The sequence below is a fragment of the Pituophis catenifer genome, unplaced genomic scaffold (assembly GCF_029215685.1).
Source record: "Pituophis catenifer annectens isolate HBS135680 unplaced genomic scaffold, rPitCat1.0.hap2 SCAF_1, whole genome shotgun sequence".
NCBI classification, from domain to species: Eukaryota; Metazoa; Chordata; class Lepidosauria; order Squamata; family Colubridae; genus Pituophis; species Pituophis catenifer.
This window is the reverse complement of record NW_027256881.1, coordinates 171,921,689-171,941,860: the sequence shown is the minus strand read 5'-3', so window position 1 is coordinate 171,941,860 and position 20,172 is coordinate 171,921,689. Positions and strand designations below refer to the sequence as shown.

General features: G+C 37.4%; 1 protein-coding gene across 1 annotated transcript in view; it reads right to left on the bottom strand.

Annotated features, from left to right (window-relative positions):
* Positions 1-20,172, bottom strand: part of ABCA12 (ATP binding cassette subfamily A member 12) — a 326,573-nt gene that overhangs the window by 130,246 nt on the left and 176,155 nt on the right. Inside the window, exons 26-29 of the mRNA XM_070956774.1 lie at positions 19,066-19,135; positions 18,817-18,951; positions 15,584-15,739; positions 9,488-9,674 (exon numbers count right to left, since the gene is read on the bottom strand). Of these exons, the coding sequence (XP_070812875.1) occupies positions 9,488-9,674; positions 15,584-15,739; positions 18,817-18,951; positions 19,066-19,135 (548 nt within the window). The remainder of the gene's footprint in view (positions 1-9,487; positions 9,675-15,583; positions 15,740-18,816; positions 18,952-19,065; positions 19,136-20,172) is intronic.

The following is a 20,172-nucleotide window of genomic DNA, read 5'->3' as shown; positions in this document are numbered from 1 at the left end:
CTTCTGCCACCAGTAGCCTCTCACCGACCAGTATGCTTCCACAGAGAGGGGCTCCTCAGAGTGCCGTTGGCCAAACAGTGTTGACTGGTGGTCCCAAGGGGGAGAGCCTTCTTTGTGGGGGCACCCGCCATCTGGAATGAGCTCCCCCCCAGAGATACCGAGGATCCCGGACCTGCGCGCTTTCCGCCATGCCATCAAAACATTTCTTTTCCAGCAAGCCAGCCTGGCCTAACCTCTCTTTTAAACTGTTTTTTAAAATTTTTAAAATTTAAAATTTAAAATTTGTCTTATGAATTTGGGGTGTTTTAAATTTCATTTTCTGGGCCAATTACTTAATTGTATTTTAATGGTTTTTTAACATTTGTATTATATGTATTTTATTTGGCTGTTCACCACCCTGAGTCCTTCGGGAGTAGGGCGGTATACAAATTCAATAAATAATCATAATCAATCATAATCATAATCATAATCATAATCATAATCATAATCATAATCATAATCATATGGTAGTATGAACCCGGAGTCTGATGACACTTCCATCACTTCTCCGATTTGTTCTTGTACATTCTGGCTATTCTCGCCGGGGGTAGATGTAAAACATCTTATACAAATTCTCCTTATATGCTGTTGACATTGTCATTTTATAATTCTGCAACCACAATTTCTGCCATTTCTCTAAATCAATCCCATGACCAAAATTTTTCTCCCATGCAATCATTGTTTCTTTAACTTGTTCTTCTTCCAGTTTAACTTCTAATAGATAACCATATAATTTTTTGATAACATAGTCATCAGAACCTGTTAAAATTTTATCTAAATTTGTCAAATTACTGTAAAAACCCTCATTCTTAGAATCTTCATCATATCTAGACTGTATTTGCATATATGAAAACCAATCCATTTCTATCACTTGTTCTTCTAATTCCTACTTCGATTTAAGTTCACCCTTTTCATTCAATAATTCACCATATCTAACAATTTGTTCCTTTCTAAATGTTATTGAGGGTGAGAATGCTTCAATAGAAGATAACCAGACTGAAATTTTTAAGTAATGGTATTTTTTGATCTTCTCCCAATTTAATAACAAAGATTCTCTTATAATATGTCTTCTGAAATAACCCTGTATTTTTATACTTTTATACCATAAAAAGCGTGCCAGCCCAACAACAAGTCATGACCTTCTAAAGTCAACAATCTAATATTTCTTAACATTAGCCATTCTTTAATCCACATCAAATTACATGCTTGGTAATATAGTTCCCAATCCAGCAGGCCAAAGCCTCCTCTTGATCTAACATCTTGCAACAATTTTAATTTAATCCTCGCCTTTTTACCCTGCCAAATATATTTTAACACAATTTTATTTAGATCTTCAAAATATTCTTTCCCCAACTTAATTGGAATTGTCTGGAACAAATATAAAATTCTAGGCAATATATTCATTTTTATAGTTGATATCCTCCCTATCAATGATAGTTGCAAATTCTCCCATTTTGCCAAATCTGTCACTATCTGTTGTTTAAGCTTATTATAATTATTCTCCTTAAGTGTACTGCATCTTGCTGTCAAATGTATCCCCAAGTACTTAACCTTGTTCGTGACCTGCATCCTTGATACTTCCGTCAACTCTTCTTTTTGTTTTTTTAACATATTTTTAGTCAAAATCTTGGTTTTATCTTTATTTATTTTCAGGCCTGCCACCTTACCAAATTCTCCTATTTTATCTATCAGTTTATTTATTGATTCAAGTGGATCTTCCAAAATAAACACCAGGTCATCCACAAATGCTTGCAATTTATATTCTTGGTTTTGAATTTTCATTCCTTTTATTTCTTTTTCTTCTCTAATATTTCTATTTAGTACTTCTAGTGTTAACACAAACAACAGTGGTGACAGTGGGCAACCTTGTCTCATTCCTTTTTGTATTTCAATAAATTCTGTCAATTCTCCGTTTATCATTACTTTTGCTATTTGTTTATGATATATAGCTTCTATGGCTTGAGTAAATTTCTCCCCAAAGCCCATCTGTTTCAATTGTAATATCATAAATCACCAGTTCACATTGTCAAATGTGAAACATCAAAGCCATTTGCTTTTCCGGGTGTGCCTCATAGTATTCCAAAGTGTCCAGTATTATCCTCAAATTGTCTCTAATCTGTCTTTTTGGCAGAAATCCATTTTGATCCAAATGGATAAAGTTATTTAAATATCTTTTAAGTCTTTCTGCTAATATTGTAGCAAAGATTTTATAGTCTGAATTTAGCAGGGATATAGGCCTATAATTCTTGACTTGTTGTGGGTCAGTATCCTTCTTTGGAATAAGTGTAATATATGCTTCTAACCAGTGGTGGGATTCAAGTAATTTAACAACCAGTTCTCTGCCCTAATGATTTCTTCCAACAATCAGTTTGCCAAACTGCTCAGAAAGTCAACAACCGGTTCTCCCAAATTGGTGCAAACTGGCTGAATCCCACCACTGCTTCTAACCATGATTTGGGTATTTCCTTCTTTAACATTACTTCATTCATAACTTCTAACAGTGGGAGACTCAGTGATTCCTGTAAAGTCTTATAGTATTCTGCTGGCAGTCCGTCTGGGCCTGGCACCTTCCCAATCTTTTGTTTTTTAAGAGCTTCAGTCAATTCCATCATCATTATGTTTCCTTCTAGCATCATCTCAGTATTTTTTGAAATCTGAGGTAAATTCACCTTGTGTAGATATTGTTTAACTCTTTCCTCTTCTATATTTTTTCATATAGTTTTTTTTATAGTAATCTTGTATAATGTTTTTCTTCTCCTCATTTCCAAATCTAATTTGTCCTTGCTCATCTAGTAATTGTGTTATTTTCTTTGATTCTGTCTCTTTTTTCAGTTTATATGCTAGCCATCTGCCTGGTTTATTAGCATCTTCAAAGTAGTTCTGTTTAGCATTCCTAATTTTTTGTGCTAAATCTTCTTTTTCTATTAATCCCATTTTATGTTTAATTGTATCCATTTTCATTTTAATATCCTTTTTTTGTGGGAACTTCTGTAGTTCTTTTTCAAATTTCTTATAATCATCCTCTAAGTTTTATATGCTTGCCTTTTCTTAATATTCCTCTTTCTCGTATAGTCAATAATCAGGCCTCTGGCATAAGCTTTCATAGTATTTTTTTTAAAATTTGATTTATATGCCGCCCTTCTCCGGAGACTCAGGGCGGTTTACAATGTGTTAAGCAATAGCCTTCATACTTTTGTATATTTATACAAAGTCAGCTTATTGCCCCCACAAACTGGGTCCTCAATTTACCTACCTTAGAAAGGATGGAAGGCTGAGTCAACCTTGAGCCTGGTGAGATTCGAACTTACAGTAATTGCAGACAGCTGGTGTTAATCACAATGCTATCAGTCTGCTGAGCCACCAGGCCCTTTTCACACAGATTCTACATTGATGTATCTTCTTTTCTATTTTCTTTGAAAAAGAAAGCCAATTCTTTCTCCATTTTCTGTACAAAGTCCTTTTCTTTTAATACTGTAGTATTTAAAGTCCATCTAGACCTTCTCCTTTGTCCTTTCCATCTCACCGTCATTGGGTTGTGGTCTGCCCAAGTATTAGCTTCTATGGCAATTTCTTCTATATTCGAGGTCAATTCCTGCCTGCAATTACTGCGAGTTCAATTCTCACCAGGCTCAAGGTCGACTCAAGGCCTTCCATCCTTTCTAAGGCCTTCCATCCTTTCTAAGGTGGGTAAATTGAGGACCCAGTTTGTGGGGGCAATAAGCTGACTTTGTATAAACATACAAAAGTATGAAGGCTATTGCTTAACACATTGTAAGCCGCCCTGAGTCTCCGGAGAAGGGCGGCATATAAATCAAATTCAAAAAAAAAAAAAATTCCATTGTCATCCATATCATATCTATTCTAGACCATGATAAATGTCTATTAGAATAAAACGTATATTGCCTATTTTTTCCATTTCTTTCTCTCCATGCATCTTTTAAGTTTATTTCCTCTATCATCTTAAAGAAAGATTTCGGCAGAATTCTTCTACTTTGTTTTATTGTCTTTTCTGTGTTATAGTCCATTTTCCCATCCACTATTCCATTAAAGTCTCCCATCATACAAATATTGTCATAATCCAACTCAATTAATTTCATGTGTAGTTTTTTATGAAAATCATCTTGGTTGTCACTTGGAACATATATCACTATTTGTCAGCCTCCGCTTTTGCTGCTTTGGCTGCCATAGGAACCAGGAGGGGGGAGAGCTAGAGAGTTTGGGAGGGAAGCGTGCTGGAGGAGGGGCGTGGCTTCGGAAGAAACGAAACTGAATCCTTGGAGTGGCTATCGGGTAACCGTCGTGGCATTTCTGATTGATGACGCTGCCAGACATGCTTCCACCTGACCCTGGGAGACCTTTGGATTGGATGATTTACGATGGACAGTGGGAGGGGATGCTTTCTATATGCACTTTTCATGCCTATTGCTTTAATTTCAGCTTAGCCATGGTTGCGTTCACTTCATTTCTAGTAAAAGTACCTGTCTCTACAAATCAAGGAGTTTGGGTCATTCTTTCCTGGATTTTGAAGAAAGCACACCTGACACTATTAACAATATTTTCCTGTTCCTATCTGTAATTTCCACTATCAAAATTCTTCCCTCGTCATCTGCGTAAATTTTTTCTGCTGGTATTGTATCTTTAATATACAAAGCCACTCCTCTTTTCTTACATTGTGGCAGTGAGGCAAATAATTTCCTTAGTTTAGGCTGTACCAAAAGTAGTTCATGTTGTTTTTTAATATGTACTTCTTGTAAACAAATTATGTCCAATTTTAATTTCTCCAATTTATGAAATACTTTCCTTCTTTTAGTTGCTATGTTAAGTCCATTTATATTCATTGTAATCAATTTTTTATCTTCTATATTTATACTTTACTAGCTGTACCCGGCCACATGTTGCCGTGGCTCAGTCTTGTGGGTATACAATATTTTTTGACCGAGTGCCAATAATTTCCCTCTGTACCTCAGGTCATGCCTACTTTGCCTCCGTCCCACCAGTCTTTTCACTCGGTCGATTGGATTCAGACCTGAGTTGCCTTTCTCTACGTTTCTTTTTGGACTTTAACGTCACTTAATCAATTGCTTTCTTGGACTTTTACCTATTTGGTGCTTTTATTGGGAGAGCTGCGCATCATGGGAGTGGCGGAGGGTTCCAGCCGGGCTTCGCGGTGGTTGACATTTCCCGCCATTTTGCTTGTGGGTTTGGCAGCAGTGGCGCTGAGGGGAAAAGACCCAGTTCGCGCCTGCCATTGTGATGCTGCGACGTTAAAGTCCAAAAAGAAACGTAGAGAAAGGCAACTGAGGTCTGAATCCAATCGACCAAGTGAAAAGACTGGTGGGCTCTGCGTATAGCATGTGTTGCTTTTACATCCAACAGATGGCACTGTTTTTCAAAAAACCATGTTTTTACCTGTCACAGGTGTGACATCTATATAATATAGGTATATAAAAACACGCACGTATTCGAATGCAACGTTGTGTCAAAATTTCACAGCAATCGGTGAAGAACTTTCAGAGATTTAAGATTTTGAACAAACGAACATTTACATTTTTATTTATATAGATAGATATATAGGCTTTGCTGCTCAAGTGGATCTCAATTCACGCTGTTCTTTGTGTTCTACAATAACTCCTACTGCACCTTTTAGTGCGCCCTCCGCCTTTTCAATCATCACTAAATCCTCTTCTTGTAGTTGAAGCAATGCCTCTTTCCTTCTTGATTCTACATCCTTTTCTTTTAAATATTCTGCATAAAATGCTTTGGCTTTATCAATTGAATCTATTTTAAATCTTTGCAATTGCCATGTGAACACCAAACCTTCTGGTATCAGCCATCTGTAATTCACTCTTTTCTGGAGCAATATTTTTGTCAAAAATTGATATTCTCTTCTTATCTCTCTCACACTTCTGGGTATTTGCTTCAGCACCACAATTTCCTTGCTCTTGTATTGCAATGTTTTCTCTTTTGTAGTCTGCAATATTTGTGTTTTAATTGATTTCTTAATAAACCTTATATGGACTTCTCTTGGTAATTTGTTTCTCATTGCATATCTAGTATATACTCAATACATCTCATCAACGCCCTCCAACATTTTTTCTTTAGTAATTTCCAGTGCTGCTGCAAGAATTTCTATCATTTTTTTCTGGCAAATTTTCTCCTTTTTCTTCTTCCACATTCTGGAATCTTAAATAGAATTCTGATGTATCCATCTCCCATCCTAAACCACTTTTGTTGCGTTCAACTTCTTCTAATCTACTATCCATATCACTAATTTTTTATCTCTTTGTTTCTCCTTTTCTTCAATTTTTTCAAGTCTGTCCTCATATTTCTTCATCATCTGTTGTATATTCTCTACTTTTTCATCTGTTGTCTCTATTTTTAATTTTATGTCTTGTATTCCTTGTAGAATCATCTGCATTGTCAAGTCTTTTTCTTTCTCCCATTCTCTATCTTTCTCCTGCTGTAACATTGCCTGTATTGATCGTTGTCCTCCCACTGGTGATGAAGAAGGGGTCAATCCAGCAGAGCTAACAACTGCCCCTTTTTTACTCATTTCTATAGAAAATCCAAATCAAAACAGAAAATAAAATATCTTCAGGTTCTTCTCAACCCTAATCCGTTTTTATGAATGGCAAAAAGAAAAACAATTTTCAGGCTCTTGTGTGCCCTAATCCAATCAAATAACAAGGTAAAAAAACAAATTTAAATAACAGCCTCCAATCAGTAGGGGAAAAAGAAAAAGGAATATAAAAAGAAAAAATTAAAGAGAAAAAAAAGAATGATAAATAAAAAAGGAAGAAAAAAAAGTCCAAAATATAGTTTTTTCAGGCTCTTGTAAGCCTTAATCCAACTGAAGAGTCACTTGTTGTGGAAGAGTAGAAGGAGAAAACAAAAAGAAAAAAGAAAAAGAAAAAAAAGAAAAAGAATTTCTGTTCCAAAAATTTAAAAATAAAAATAATTAAATCATGAAGAAGTGGAAATAGAAAAAGGAAAACTTTCTATCCTACTTAAAAGTCCACAACTGTGTCGCATTCAATGGCTCTTTCATATACCTCTCTCAATTTTACAGCTCTATTTCCAGAGTCGCTGTTTTCTTCTTCTTTCAAGTTTTAGCCGCCTATCAGCAATATTTTCTCCAAAGAGCACCTGTATAAACAACTGCAAAAACTCTTTGATGCTCTTCTAAATTTTATCTATAGACATGCATCTTGATCTTGAAAAAAGGGACACAGTTGCTACTTTTTTAATCAGTGAAAAAAAAGAGAAAAAAAATACAATGTTTCAATCCACTAGGTGGCAATATTTCTTGTTTATTCCACTTCTTCTATCTCTGATTTACAATAAAGCCAATGTAAAAGGAAATTAAAATGTAAAAATCAACCAAAAAGAGGGAATAACAAAGCCAATCCAAAAACTTATAAACTCAAGAAGCACCAAAAATTTAATATTTAAACAAGTAAAAAAAGAAAATCTCCTTTCCAATCCAGTCCAGTCAGATTTAAAAATAAAACTTTCCACAAGCATCCACAGATGAAAATAGTTTATGTTTTAGGAAAATTAATTCAGGCTCAATTCTGCCGCTAAATTATTTCTAGCTTCAATTCTAATTGTATTTGCACTTCAGAATGTTCTTAAAGTCCAAATAAAAAGCCTCTCACCAGATCGTAACACTTTCACTCATTCTCTTCCATTCGGGGCTGTCCCAACTTCAGCAGCTTAAAGGCTGCCTTTTCAGCGCCGGAAAAAAAAACTTCTCCTGGATTAACCAGGGACTTTGTGGTGTCCCTGGGATCAGCAGGATGTGCCCTCCTCTATCACTGTCTCTACAGGACAGTGAGGTCCAATTTGGACCATCTAGCAGTGAAGATATAGGCGGTGGTTTCGGAGCTCCGAAACTTCCCATCGTCTTGTCAGCAACGTCAGCCCCGCCTCCCTCATGTTTAAATAATATTGTGATTGGTATTAGATTTAAATACATTTAAATATTGAACAATAAAATAATGAAGGATATTTTTGTAATACAAAGGGAACGTCTTTTAATATAATGGTGACATCAATAAAAGTTAGAATGAAGACAGAAATAAGAGAAAGGGGGAATATTAGTAGACACATTTTTATAAAATAAGACAAGTGCAATGATAAGAGGGAGATTTGGAAACTGAACGGCGGTAGTATTATGTATGTTTAAACAATATGAAATAATGAAAGATTATAATTTGATATAAATGTGTATTACTACTAGAAATATATAAGGTGGATGAATGTGATAACTATGATCAATAATATTATTTTATCTGTACTGAAATGTATGGCGCCCAGGTGTCACACTGCTCACGCATTGATATGTATATGTCAGTGATGGCTAACCTTTTCCGGACCAAGTGCCCAAAGCACGTGCCCAAAGCAAATGTGTGCACGTGCATGCCCGAACACTCAAAGTGTAATGCTTGCGCACACCCTGCACATGCCCATGCACACATGGGCCCCCCCACGTGCCCCCCCACACATGCATGCACAGCCCCCCGAACACGCTCTGCCTCCCACACATGCACGGCAGAGACCCAATGTCCAGGTGGCTGGCGGAAGGCGCACACACATGCGCGGCAGAGCTGAACTGGGGCAATGGCTCGTGTGCCCACAGAGAGGGAGCTGCGTGCCACCTGTAGCACACATGCCATAGGTTCACCATCACGAGTATATGCAATATAAAATAAAAAACTTGATAAAAAAAAAACAAATCACTCACTGCCAATGACAGCATAAGAGCCGAATCCTGGGACTGGGATATATAATCTGTCTACCTGGAATAACCATCTAGTGCAGGGGTGTCAAACTCACGTCATCACAGCGATGTCACGTGATGTTTCGGGATTTTTTTCCCCCTTTGCTAAACCGGGCATGGGCGTGGCCAGTGCGTGACACATTTTGCCTACGGGCTGCGAGTTTGACAACCCTGATCTAGTGGAATAAGGCATTTTTGTCCCTAGCAAATTGGAAAGCAGTTCTACCCAGCCTTTGGAGTCAGAAAAGACTGAAATACAATCAATACCAAAACATTCATCCAAAATGGCACTTCTGAGTTCTCTAGAACTCATTTCCTAGAATGGGGAAAGAAATGGGGAAAGTCCAGAAATAAAATCAAACGCTTCAATTAGTTTTCAACTCTCATCATGGAGATTGTAGACTGGAACCATTAGGTTACAGAATTCAGAAATAAAGGGGGAAAACAATTGTTTCCCACCATTCTCAACCCAGCTCTGAAAACAAAAAGATACTCTGATCCAGGAAATGTACTGGTTCCCAACCTGGCAGATAACAGAACTCAAGAAACATTACATTAGTAATGTAATGTAATGTAATGTAATGTAATGTAATGTAATGTAATGTAATGTTATTAATCAATAAACTTTGTTAGTCATTCTCAGGCATTTTTTTTCTAAGAACTTACATTGTGGTAGTTTTTCCAGCTCCATTATGACCCAGCAATGAGGTGATATTTCCTTCATAAAAATTCAGATTGAGATTCTTAACAGCAGCTTTGGATTCATAAATCTTTGTTATGCCTTGGAGAGAAACTCCCACTTTGAGATGAGTGGGTTCAGGTTCAATGTTAGAGGATAAAGCACTGTGAACATCTGGAAAAAAAAAGAAGATGCCAAATTTATAAAGACCCCTATATAGCATCTTCCCTCTGTCCACATCTCTTTCTGCTACTCAATTCATTCAGGGATTCTAGATGAAATGTCTTGTCAGATTTTATAGAGATTTTGAAAACGCAAGAAGCTGTGTATATACTGTGCATGTTTCTTAATATCTGATTTAATTGAACTGAAATAGTTTATGTTGATTTACAAGCTTTCCTGCAGTTAAATCAATATGTCCAAATGAGACCCATGGCTCTATTGACAACATTTTAACTCTCCTTTCCCTACTTGTTGTCATTTCCTCTCCCCTTTAACTCATTTTTTATAAAATGTGTGTAGATTGAGCAGCAAGGAGGGAGAAAGCTACTTTTGAACCATGTTTGACGTTTGAATCATGTCTAGCTTTTGATTCCAGCCTTTCTCTGATAAATTCAAGTTGAAAGGATCATGGTCTTGTTTTGCATCTGCTGTACCTTTTTCCTTCCTTCCTTCCTTCCTTCTTTCTTTCTTTCCTTCCTGCCTGCCTGCCTGCTTGCCTTACTGTTAGAATTTGCTGCACTGTGCAAGAACTGTTCAGAAAAGAGATTCTGAATAAGGAAAAATCTGTTTAGCAAACTCAAAACAAAAGAAGAGTTACCCTCACAGATTGCTGAATTTTTAATTTTTGTCCGGTCACCTGTTCTTCTCTCTTTCTTTCCTTTCGAATAAAAATATATATTCACCTAAATCTTTTTTCTTGGTCATTTACTAAATGTGAGTGCACAAAAGCATGGTTACATAGTCAACAGGCTGTATGTAGATGTTTTAAATAAATTAATATGAATACTAGGATAACTCTGGCTTTAATAAGCACTACATTTAACAGCAAATTCAAGCATTATTTTAACTATAAAAATATATAGGTACATATAAAAGTTAAAATGTAAACAATTGCTTTTCCAAATGTCTGTGAGAATGTCTTCCCCCACAACCAGAGTTCAGATTTAAATTGACTTTTACATTTCCTGATGAGATTAGTAGATTTATTTGTGAAGTAGAATAATGTACAAATGTAAGCAATCTTATGTTAAATACAAACTGTTTTAGAATAGAATAGAATACCAGAGTTGGAAGGGACCTTGGAGGTCTTCTAGTCCAATCCCCTGCTTAGGCAGGAAACCCTATACCATTTCAGACAAATGGTTGTCCAATCTCTTCCTAAAAACTTCCAGTTTTGGAGCATTCACAATTTCTGGAGACAAGTTGTTCCACTGATTAATTGTTCTAACTGTCAGGAAATTTCTTCTTAGTTCTAGGTTGCTTCTCCCCTAGATTAGTTTCCATCCATTGCTTCTTGTCCTGCCCTCAGGTGGTTTGAAGAATAAGTTGATTCCCTCTTCTTTGTGGCAACCCCTGAGATATCAGAATACTGCTATCATGTCACCCTAGTCATTCTTATCATTAAACTAGACATACCCAATTTTTGTAGAATAAGAATTACAATTTGCTCTTAAAGTTTATTCTTCCATATCCTCATGCTTTAAATATTTTGAGTTGTAACTAATTATCTTTCTTTTTTTTAAAGCAAGGTTGCTAACCCCATCATCCAAAAAATCATGCATTGTAAAAGAAGGCTGTTCTATAGTAAATTAATCAGCTCTCCTACATCGTCTCATCAAAGTAATTACTATTATTAGGTTGAGATAGGGCACAAGAAGTAACCAAACTGGATCTGGCATACAGAGTCACAAAATAACAAGTTGAATGTCAAAGGCTGGCAGATACACTGGGGAATCCAATAGCCTATTTATTTCCACTCATCTCTCACAAGAGAGCTAGTTTGATGTTGTGGTTAACACACACCGGATTAAAAAAATGGAAGACTGTGAGCTCTAGTCCTGCTTTAGGCACAAAGCCAGCTGGGTGATTTTAGGCCAATCACTCTCTCTCAGCCCTAGGAAAGAGGCAATGGCAAACTACTAAAATCTTGCCAAAACTGCAGGAACTCAACCAATCAAAAAAGTCACTCAAAGGCACATACGCATACACATGATCTATCTCAAGTATCAATGGTTATTTTCTAGAGTTCCTCTCAATGTTATTTTCTAAAGTTCCTCCTAATGTCTCCTTTCTCGCATGAGTGCTCTCGGCCCCACTTGTGTGAGCATTGCAGGTGCTCTCAGTCCCATTCGCGCAAGCAGCAGGTGCTTGTCTGCCATGCTCCTAACCCTTGCACAAAACTATCCCCTTTCCCCCCTCCCCTTTAGGATACCAACTCGGAAATGTTGGGGAATTCTGCTTTAGAGAGTATATACTAGACATCCAGGAAAAGGAGGACGAAAAGATGTTCATGACTTTCATCTGGCAGGCATAGCAGGGGTGGGTTCTAATTTCTTTTACTACCACTTCTGTGGGCGTGGCTTATTTTGTGGGCATGGCTTGATGGTCATGTGACAATTCTTTAGGATTTAGCAGAGGTACTGGTCTACCACGCTTTTAACTGCTTGCAGAGCTGGTCTTCTCATTTGTTTTTGGAGGCACTGGTCTACACATTTGTTTTTGGAGGCACCGGTCTACTCATTTGTTTTTGGAGGCACTGGTCTACCCATTTATTTTTGCAGGCACTGGTCTACTCATTTATTTTTGCAGGCACTGGTCTACCCATTTATTTTTGCAGGCACCAGTCTACTCATTTGTTTTCTTTTAACACTGATCAGCTGTAGGGCAGCCCTTTGAAGCCCCACGGCAAGAGTTTAAACAGTTTTTTTTCCTCTAGCCGATCAGCTGGGACTCAGGAGGCAACAATAGATTGGGGGTGGGGCCAAATAAAAGGTAAGAATAATGCAGGGGGGGAAGAACCGGTTTGATGACGTCATATTGTACCGCTACCGGCTTGGCAGAACCGGGCTGAACCGGGAGGAACCCACCACTGAGGCATAGCCTTAAAATCAAATACTGTATGGCTTTTTGAATGTTTTGTTTTGTTTTTAAAAAATGTTTGACTGTTTCCACAATAGTAGTCATTAAAGCTTTTCTGTAGTATGATCTTGTAAATTGTCTGCTTCTTTCTTTCCCTTATCTGTCAATATGCTGAGTACCCTAGATTAATTTAACATTTTTAATTTCATCTTTGGTTTTAATTTATTTTTTATGATTGTAAGCTTCCCAGAGAACCTTATTGGTAAGATGGGTGGCCAATAAATAAATAAATAATTTATTCCTTTTTTCCAGCAATTAGATTCAATCCAGCTCCTTCAAATCTATGATCACTATAGTCTGTAGATCACAAAATTTGAAAAGCATGTTGTCAATTCTATATGATCACTAGCATAAGTTCTTGAAAATAAAGTTTTTGGGGACATTGTGAATGAAAAAACACAATACTGGAAAAGGTAATTTCATGTGCATATAGTCCTAAGTACATTTTTGCAGCTTTTCACCGTGATTTTTATAGTGGATGTCAAGTAGTTAAACAGTAGTTAAACTCCTTTTCTCCCCATTTGACCTCCTTTCCAATTGTCTGTGTCCTCCTTTGCCTGTTCAGATATCTGATAATTATAGACTATAGATACCCTATAGACTCTATCTGTGTAAATCAAAGGAGACTGAGATAATTGCACAGACTCCTCACTGTGAAAATTTTTATCCTGACCCTTGGCAAAGGCGAAACAACCATTGTTAAATAAATTTTCCAGACCACCCAGATAAATTTTACATTCAATATCTATTCAGAGACAAAGAGGTCAAAAGTTACATATTCATTTGCAAAATGTTGACATATAGCTACAAGGCCTTGTAACCTCGGGGCTGAAATAATTTTGTAAATAATTTAGGACAAAATTATAGATTTCTTATTATTTTCTACTGGTTCCAGTGGTGGGATTCTGCTGGTTCTAGGCAGTTCGGCTGAATCGTTTGTTAAATTGCTGGCTCGCCCCGCCCCTTGCCCCATCCCTCTGCACCACTATTTATTGCCAATAAATAGTGGTGGGAGGGGCGGGGCGAGGGGCAGGTGAGCCAGCAATTTAACAAACGGTTCAGTGTTTTTCTGTAATTTATTGGCCTCGCGGCACACCGAACCGTTTGTTAAATTGCTGGCTCGCCCGCCCCTCGCCCCACCCCGCCTCCCACCTGTGCGGTGCCAGCCTACCCTAGCCAGGGGTGGGCAATTGTGGCTCTTTTACAACCTGTGGACTTCAACTCCACAGTTGAAGTCCACAGGTTGTAAAAGAGCCACAATTGCCCACCCTTTCCCTAGCCCATCCAGTTGCTGGGGGAGATGTGCGACTTTTCTCCGCCCTGGAACACTGGCTGCCCAGGCTGCAGCCGAAGCTCCACATCATAATGGGCTTCAGGAGGAGGAGGGGCGCCGTCTGCCCCATTGCGAAGCTCAGTAAGAGCAACAAGAGCTGGCTGCAGTGGAGTGCAGGCTTAAGGTGCTGCCTCCAAGCCGAGGGGCGACCTGATGGTGCGGTAGGTTCGCTGCCACCACTGCTCAGACAGGAGAGGAGAAAGAGATGGAGAGAAAGAGAAATGAAGGAGAGAAATGGGGGGAGAAAGAGATGAAGGAGAGAACGGGGGAAAGAGATATGAAGAAGAGAAAGGGGGAGGGAGAAAAAGATGGAGAGAAAAAGAAATGAAGGAGAGAAAGGGGGGAGAAAGAGAGATGAAGGAGAGAAGGGGGGAAAGAGATGAAGGGGAGAAAGGGGGAGGGAGAAAGAGATGGAGAGAAAGAGAGATGAAGGAGAGAAAGGGGGAGAAAGAGAGATGAAGAAGGGGGAAAGAGATGAAGGGAAGAAAGGGGGAGGGAGAAAGAGATGGAGAGAAAGAGAAATGAAGGAGAGAAAGGGGGAAGAAAGAGAGATGAAGGAGAGAAATGGGGGAGAAAGAGAGATGAAGGGGAGAAAGAAAGATGAGAGAGATGAAAGAGACACCCAGCAATACCTGTTTAAAAGAAAATACTGGGAGCCACAAAACCTGGGTGGGAGTAAGTGATATGGAGTTGGCAATGCCCACCCACGTTTAAGGTTGTGTTTAAGTGTTTACATGTATTTAAGGTTGAGTGTTTAAAGTTGCAGACCCCTGACCTACCCCATCCGATCGCTTCACCCTGCAGCCAGCCCTGTAGGCCTTCACATGCCTCCCACCTGGGCAGCAGCAGCCTACCTACCCCGGTTGTATCACCTTGCCCTGCAGCCGGCCCAAACACCCGCCTCGGACTGTCTCCGACTGCTCCAGCAGGTCATTTTTATTTAATTAATTTAATTAAGAATGCTGCAATGGGCATAAATGATGACCAGTCAAAAGTGTGAGGACCTGTCAGAAATCACTTTTTTCAGCCCTCTGGGTAGTCCCTAAGTGCATATGGACTACTCAGAGGGCTGAAAAAGTTATTTTTGACCAGTCCTCGCACTTTTGACCAGTCCTTGAACTTACGACTGTCCTCACATTTTACATTTTGCGCCCTATCTTGTCACCGTGGTGAAGAGAAGTAATGGTGAAATGACTGACACGGTTGTTAAGAATGCCACAACGGGCATAAATGTGAGGCTGGTCATAAGTGCAAGAACCGGTCAAAAATGCAAGGACCAGTCAGAAATAACATTTTTCAGCCCTCTGAGTAGTCCCTATGCACATAGCCACACCCACCCGGTCACATGACCAGCTAGCCACGTCTACCCAGTCGCATGACCAGCTAGACACACCCATCCAGTCACATGACCACCAAGTCACACCCCCAACTAAGCCACGCCCACAAAACCGGTTGTTTAAAAAATTGAATCCTACCACTGACTGGTTCTACCTATTAATTTGTGGTTTATACTTATTTCACTTTAGCTGCTGTCTCATCTTAGACAGTAATAAAATTTTCATTATCCAATCTATCAAAAGATTTTCTTTATACTTAAAAGAAAACATACAAATCTTTTCAGGGAAAGTAGGTTGTTTTCTCAAGAAGAAATTGGTGAAAAGATAGCCTGTTAACTTCTCACTCAACAAAGGAAAATAACCATAGCGCTCAGTCCAGTAAGATGGAAGGAGTGGAAAATACCATGGAGCTGCCATCCCATATTTCCCTGTAACGAGAATAGTAACAAAAATAGGAGAGAGATTGAAAGGTTCTGTAGTAACATTTTGATATTATCTCAACAATATCAGGCCTAAAGAAAGTAATAGATTAGCTTTGTGTGATTTCATCATTTCAAAGTATGAGAATACTGTTCTCTTCCCAAACAATAAACATCTACATTATTTCAACTGAACATTTGACTGCTAAATATTCATGTGAGGCAGGCATTTCTGAATTTATCTGAAATGAAATCTATGAAAATAGAGCAGGAAACAGTATGCTGCAGAATTCATTTGAATATTTTCCTGTGTGAGATCATTGACACTTCCACATAGCAGTTATTACAACAAGAAGCACCCTGCTTTGAAGAATTAATTCCTTCTATTTCTGTTTAAAAAGCCTCTGCTAACTATGAAGCTAAAAGAATAGCATGGTAGCAGTTTTGCAGCTAGGCTGCTATAGACAAATCTTTACAAGTGGGGAAATGGATGGGATGGAGAATAACAGCTTTTTTTTTTTCTGGGATTCTTGGGAATAACCAGAAGAATTAAAGTCACATTTGTTGATTAAACTACTTGTTCTCATTTCCCAGATAATTTCAGCAGCCTCTGAACAAGGAAGAACAAAATCTGTTGAAGGGCAATCCAATTCAATCCAACCAAGAACCAATATAACAAAATAAACTTGGCTCTGGCTTCAGATTAATCAGTGCAGAATGAGAAAAATATTAATTCTTTATCACAAGAACTGACTATCCAAAATCAATCTGAAGTGGCACGCAGAGACGTTTGAAGGAGCCTTATTTCTTCAAATTAGAGCTCAAATTATGTCACTCTTTTTTTAAAAAAAATTTGATTTATATGCCGCCCTTCTCCGGAGACTCAGGGCGGCTTACAATGCGTTAAGCAATACTCTTGAAATGCTTCAAAAACTATTTCTCGTTGTCATCAGTCATTATTCTGTATATAAGTAGTAATACAATGATGTTACCTTAAACTCCATTAAAATCTATCCTTTTCCCATATCCAGAATCACCAAATATAGATATTAGTCTGAAAGATACATGCCATTTGAAGAAAGACAATATCACACAGTGGATGGTTTTAGTGATTTCCCAGAAATAATGACAGCATTGATATTATAGGATAATTTGCCCTAACTTTATATTTTTAATTGTCAAATCGTATCCATCAAAATATAACATTTTGTTGGTCAGAAGCCAGAAAGAAGAGATAGAAAGGTTAACAGGATTTGAAATAGTTAAGAAGGTTAAATATTTAGGGGTTTATATTATGACTGCAAATATGAAATTATATCAGCATAATTATGAACCGTTATGGCAAAAAATACAGAAAGAGATGGAAAATTGGAAAAAATTACAACTGTCTTTGCTGGGTAGGATAGCCGCTGTAAAAATGAATATCTTACCAAAATTTTTATTTCTTTTTCAAATGATACCTATACTCAAAAAAGATGAAAATTTGAAGGAATGGCAGAAGGGCATAAACAAGTTTGTGTGGGCAGGGAAGAAACCGCGAGTTAATCAAAAGATAATGCAAGACACCTGAGAAAGAGGTGGTCTTAAAATGCCTAATTTAAGATTGTATTATGAAGCCGCTACCCTCTCAGCAATTACAGATTGGATAAATTTAACGGAGGAAAAGATATTGAATATTGAAGGATATGGACTGGTCTACGGCTGGCATGCTTACCTATTGTATGACAAGAAAGTAGATAAGACTTTTAAAAGTCACATATTAAGAAATGCTCTATTGCGTGTCTGGAAAAAGTATAAATATAAATTAAATGATAAGTTACCAATATGGACAGTACCCAGACATGCGATAGAGAATATAAATTTGGAGCAAAAGCAAGATAAGATTACATATAAGGAACTCCTTTATAAGGAAGGAGTCAGATTACAACTAAAATCTATGGAGCAATTAAGAGAAGAAGGAATTATTAGGATTTGGTTTCAGTATGGTCAGCTGCAGGCCAGATGGAGAGAAGATCAAAAAACTGGTATTTTGCAGCAGGATGAGAATTTGATAAAGCAAATAAGAGATAAAGGTAAAATGCATATAAAAAGGTTGTATAATGTATTAGTGGAAATAGATTCGGAAACAGAGCTAGTAAGGATTGTATGATAAAATGGGCACAAAACATAGGTGAAGCAATAATGATGGAAACATGGGAAAAGATATGGGTTAGAAATGTAAGATTTACACAAGCTCAAAATTTAAGAGAGAACTTTTATAAAATGTTTTATAGATGGCATTTAGACCCAAAAAAAACTAGCCTGTATGTATCCAAATTTACAACCTAAGTGTTGGCGATGTGAGTGTGAAGATGCTACATATTTTCATACATGGTGGACATGTAAAAAAATTAAGGCTTTTTGGATAAAAATATGGTGGATTATTCAAAATATTTTAAGGAAAAAAATTAAATTTACACCACAGTTTTTTCTGTTGGGAATAGTTACGGATTGTACTGTAATAGAGACTAAGTTGGTTTTGAACTTAATAACAGCTGCCAGGTTACTGGTGGCACAGTATTGGAAGAAGGAAGATCCACCCACCATTGAGGAATGGACACTAAAAGTTGTGCATTTGGCAGAGATGGCAAAAATTTCATCATACCTTAAAGACCATTCAAATGAAAGATACATATCAGAATGGAGAAGATGGATTGACTATATACAAAAAAAGTATCCGAACAAGAAGATTCATATAGCTTATGAATGAAATATTTTTAAGTAGTTCATGTTTATAGTTTTTTGAGTTATAAGGAGTTAAAGACTTAGGGAGAATATGAATGCAATAATTTGTTAGCATATTTTAGCTTTATGTTTGTGAATGCTATACCCTGTGCTTGTTCTGGGAAGTCTAGGGAGGGGGGTGGGGGGGGGAAAGAGGGGAAGGGGGGTAGGAGGGAGGGGGGTGGGAGGGGTGGAGGGGGGAAGGGTGGGGGGGAGAAAATGTTTGTATTTCCTATAAAACTTTTCAATAAAATAAAATACAATATTTTGTATTTTATATAAATACAATAACAAATACAAATACAATAACCACTGTTACATACCTGGAAAAACATTCCTGATGTACCAGCCCAGAATGAAATAAATAAAAGAATCTATCAGAATTAACCAGCACATCCAGCTAAAATTAGTATTGTCCCCTGACATTGGTGAGTCATGCATATTATCCCACTGCAGACCTATAAAAAAGATGGGGGATACACAGAATAACCTGCATTAGCAAATGAACACACAGTATTTAATTTATGCTATTAAGATTTTTTTTTTATAAAAATGTATATATAGATATATACCAATGCCTTGTTCTTCGTAACGGGCAATATACTGGCTTGCATAGCTGAATGCAGTTGGAGATAAAAGGCTCTGGAAAAAAACAGGAAGAAAGGTAACTAACTGAAATATTTGCAAACATGTGGAACACACACACACACAGTTAGTCTTGAACAATAGAAAACATAGCAGTAATAGAACACAAGGATGATTTGGCTCTAGTTGTGGTGATTTGATTATTTAAACACATCTCCAAACTCATTAGTAGTAGTTATGTCCCATCTTTCCAACAAGAATCATGTTCACAACTATTCTTTAGGTAACTGAGTTAGAGGCAATGACTTATTTTAAGCTTTGTTATTTAAGCTTATTTATTTTTATTTTAACTTATTTTAATAAGCTTCATCATCCAGCCCAATTTTAACCAGAATAATATATCTAAACTCATTATTATTCTACTGTACAGTACATTTTGAAAGTAAACATTTGTTGAAAACCAAATTTTAATTTGATTTAGAACAGATGCATTCGATATTCAATTCAAACAATTTGTGGAAGGAATGCTAATACCTTATTCAGAACTCTCACTAAATAGCTTGCCTATTCACAAAATTGTTGTTTGGCTGATAATACAAAATTGAGAGGTTATCATTCCCACCATTTCTATGTGTTGAAGACTCTTTTTTAAAAAAGAAAAAACTCCAAGGGCTGGAAGGGACCTTGGAGATTTTCTAGTCTAACCTCTGCCCAAGGCAGGAGTTCTTGTTTCATCCTGGACAAATATTTTTTTTCAAATATTGTGTATGAAGAGGGTTTGGCAGGGACTTTGTTAATAATATATTATCACTTTCTTTTTAATTTGATGGCTATGTTTTTTCCCCTTTTTACTACTCTCAAAACCAGTAGAAAACAACAATAACAATCCTATTTGGTTGATCTGTGAAATAATTTTTTAAACATTTCCATATTAGGTGCCCAGTGAGTAAGGATTACAGTTGTGATGGGGCAGCACCAGTGGTGGGTTGCCCCCAGTTTGGACCGATTCTCAAGAACTGGTAGTAAAACTGGCGGGAGGCTCCGCCCACTGACCCAGACATCATCAGAAGTGATCTGTGCATGTGCAGAAGAAC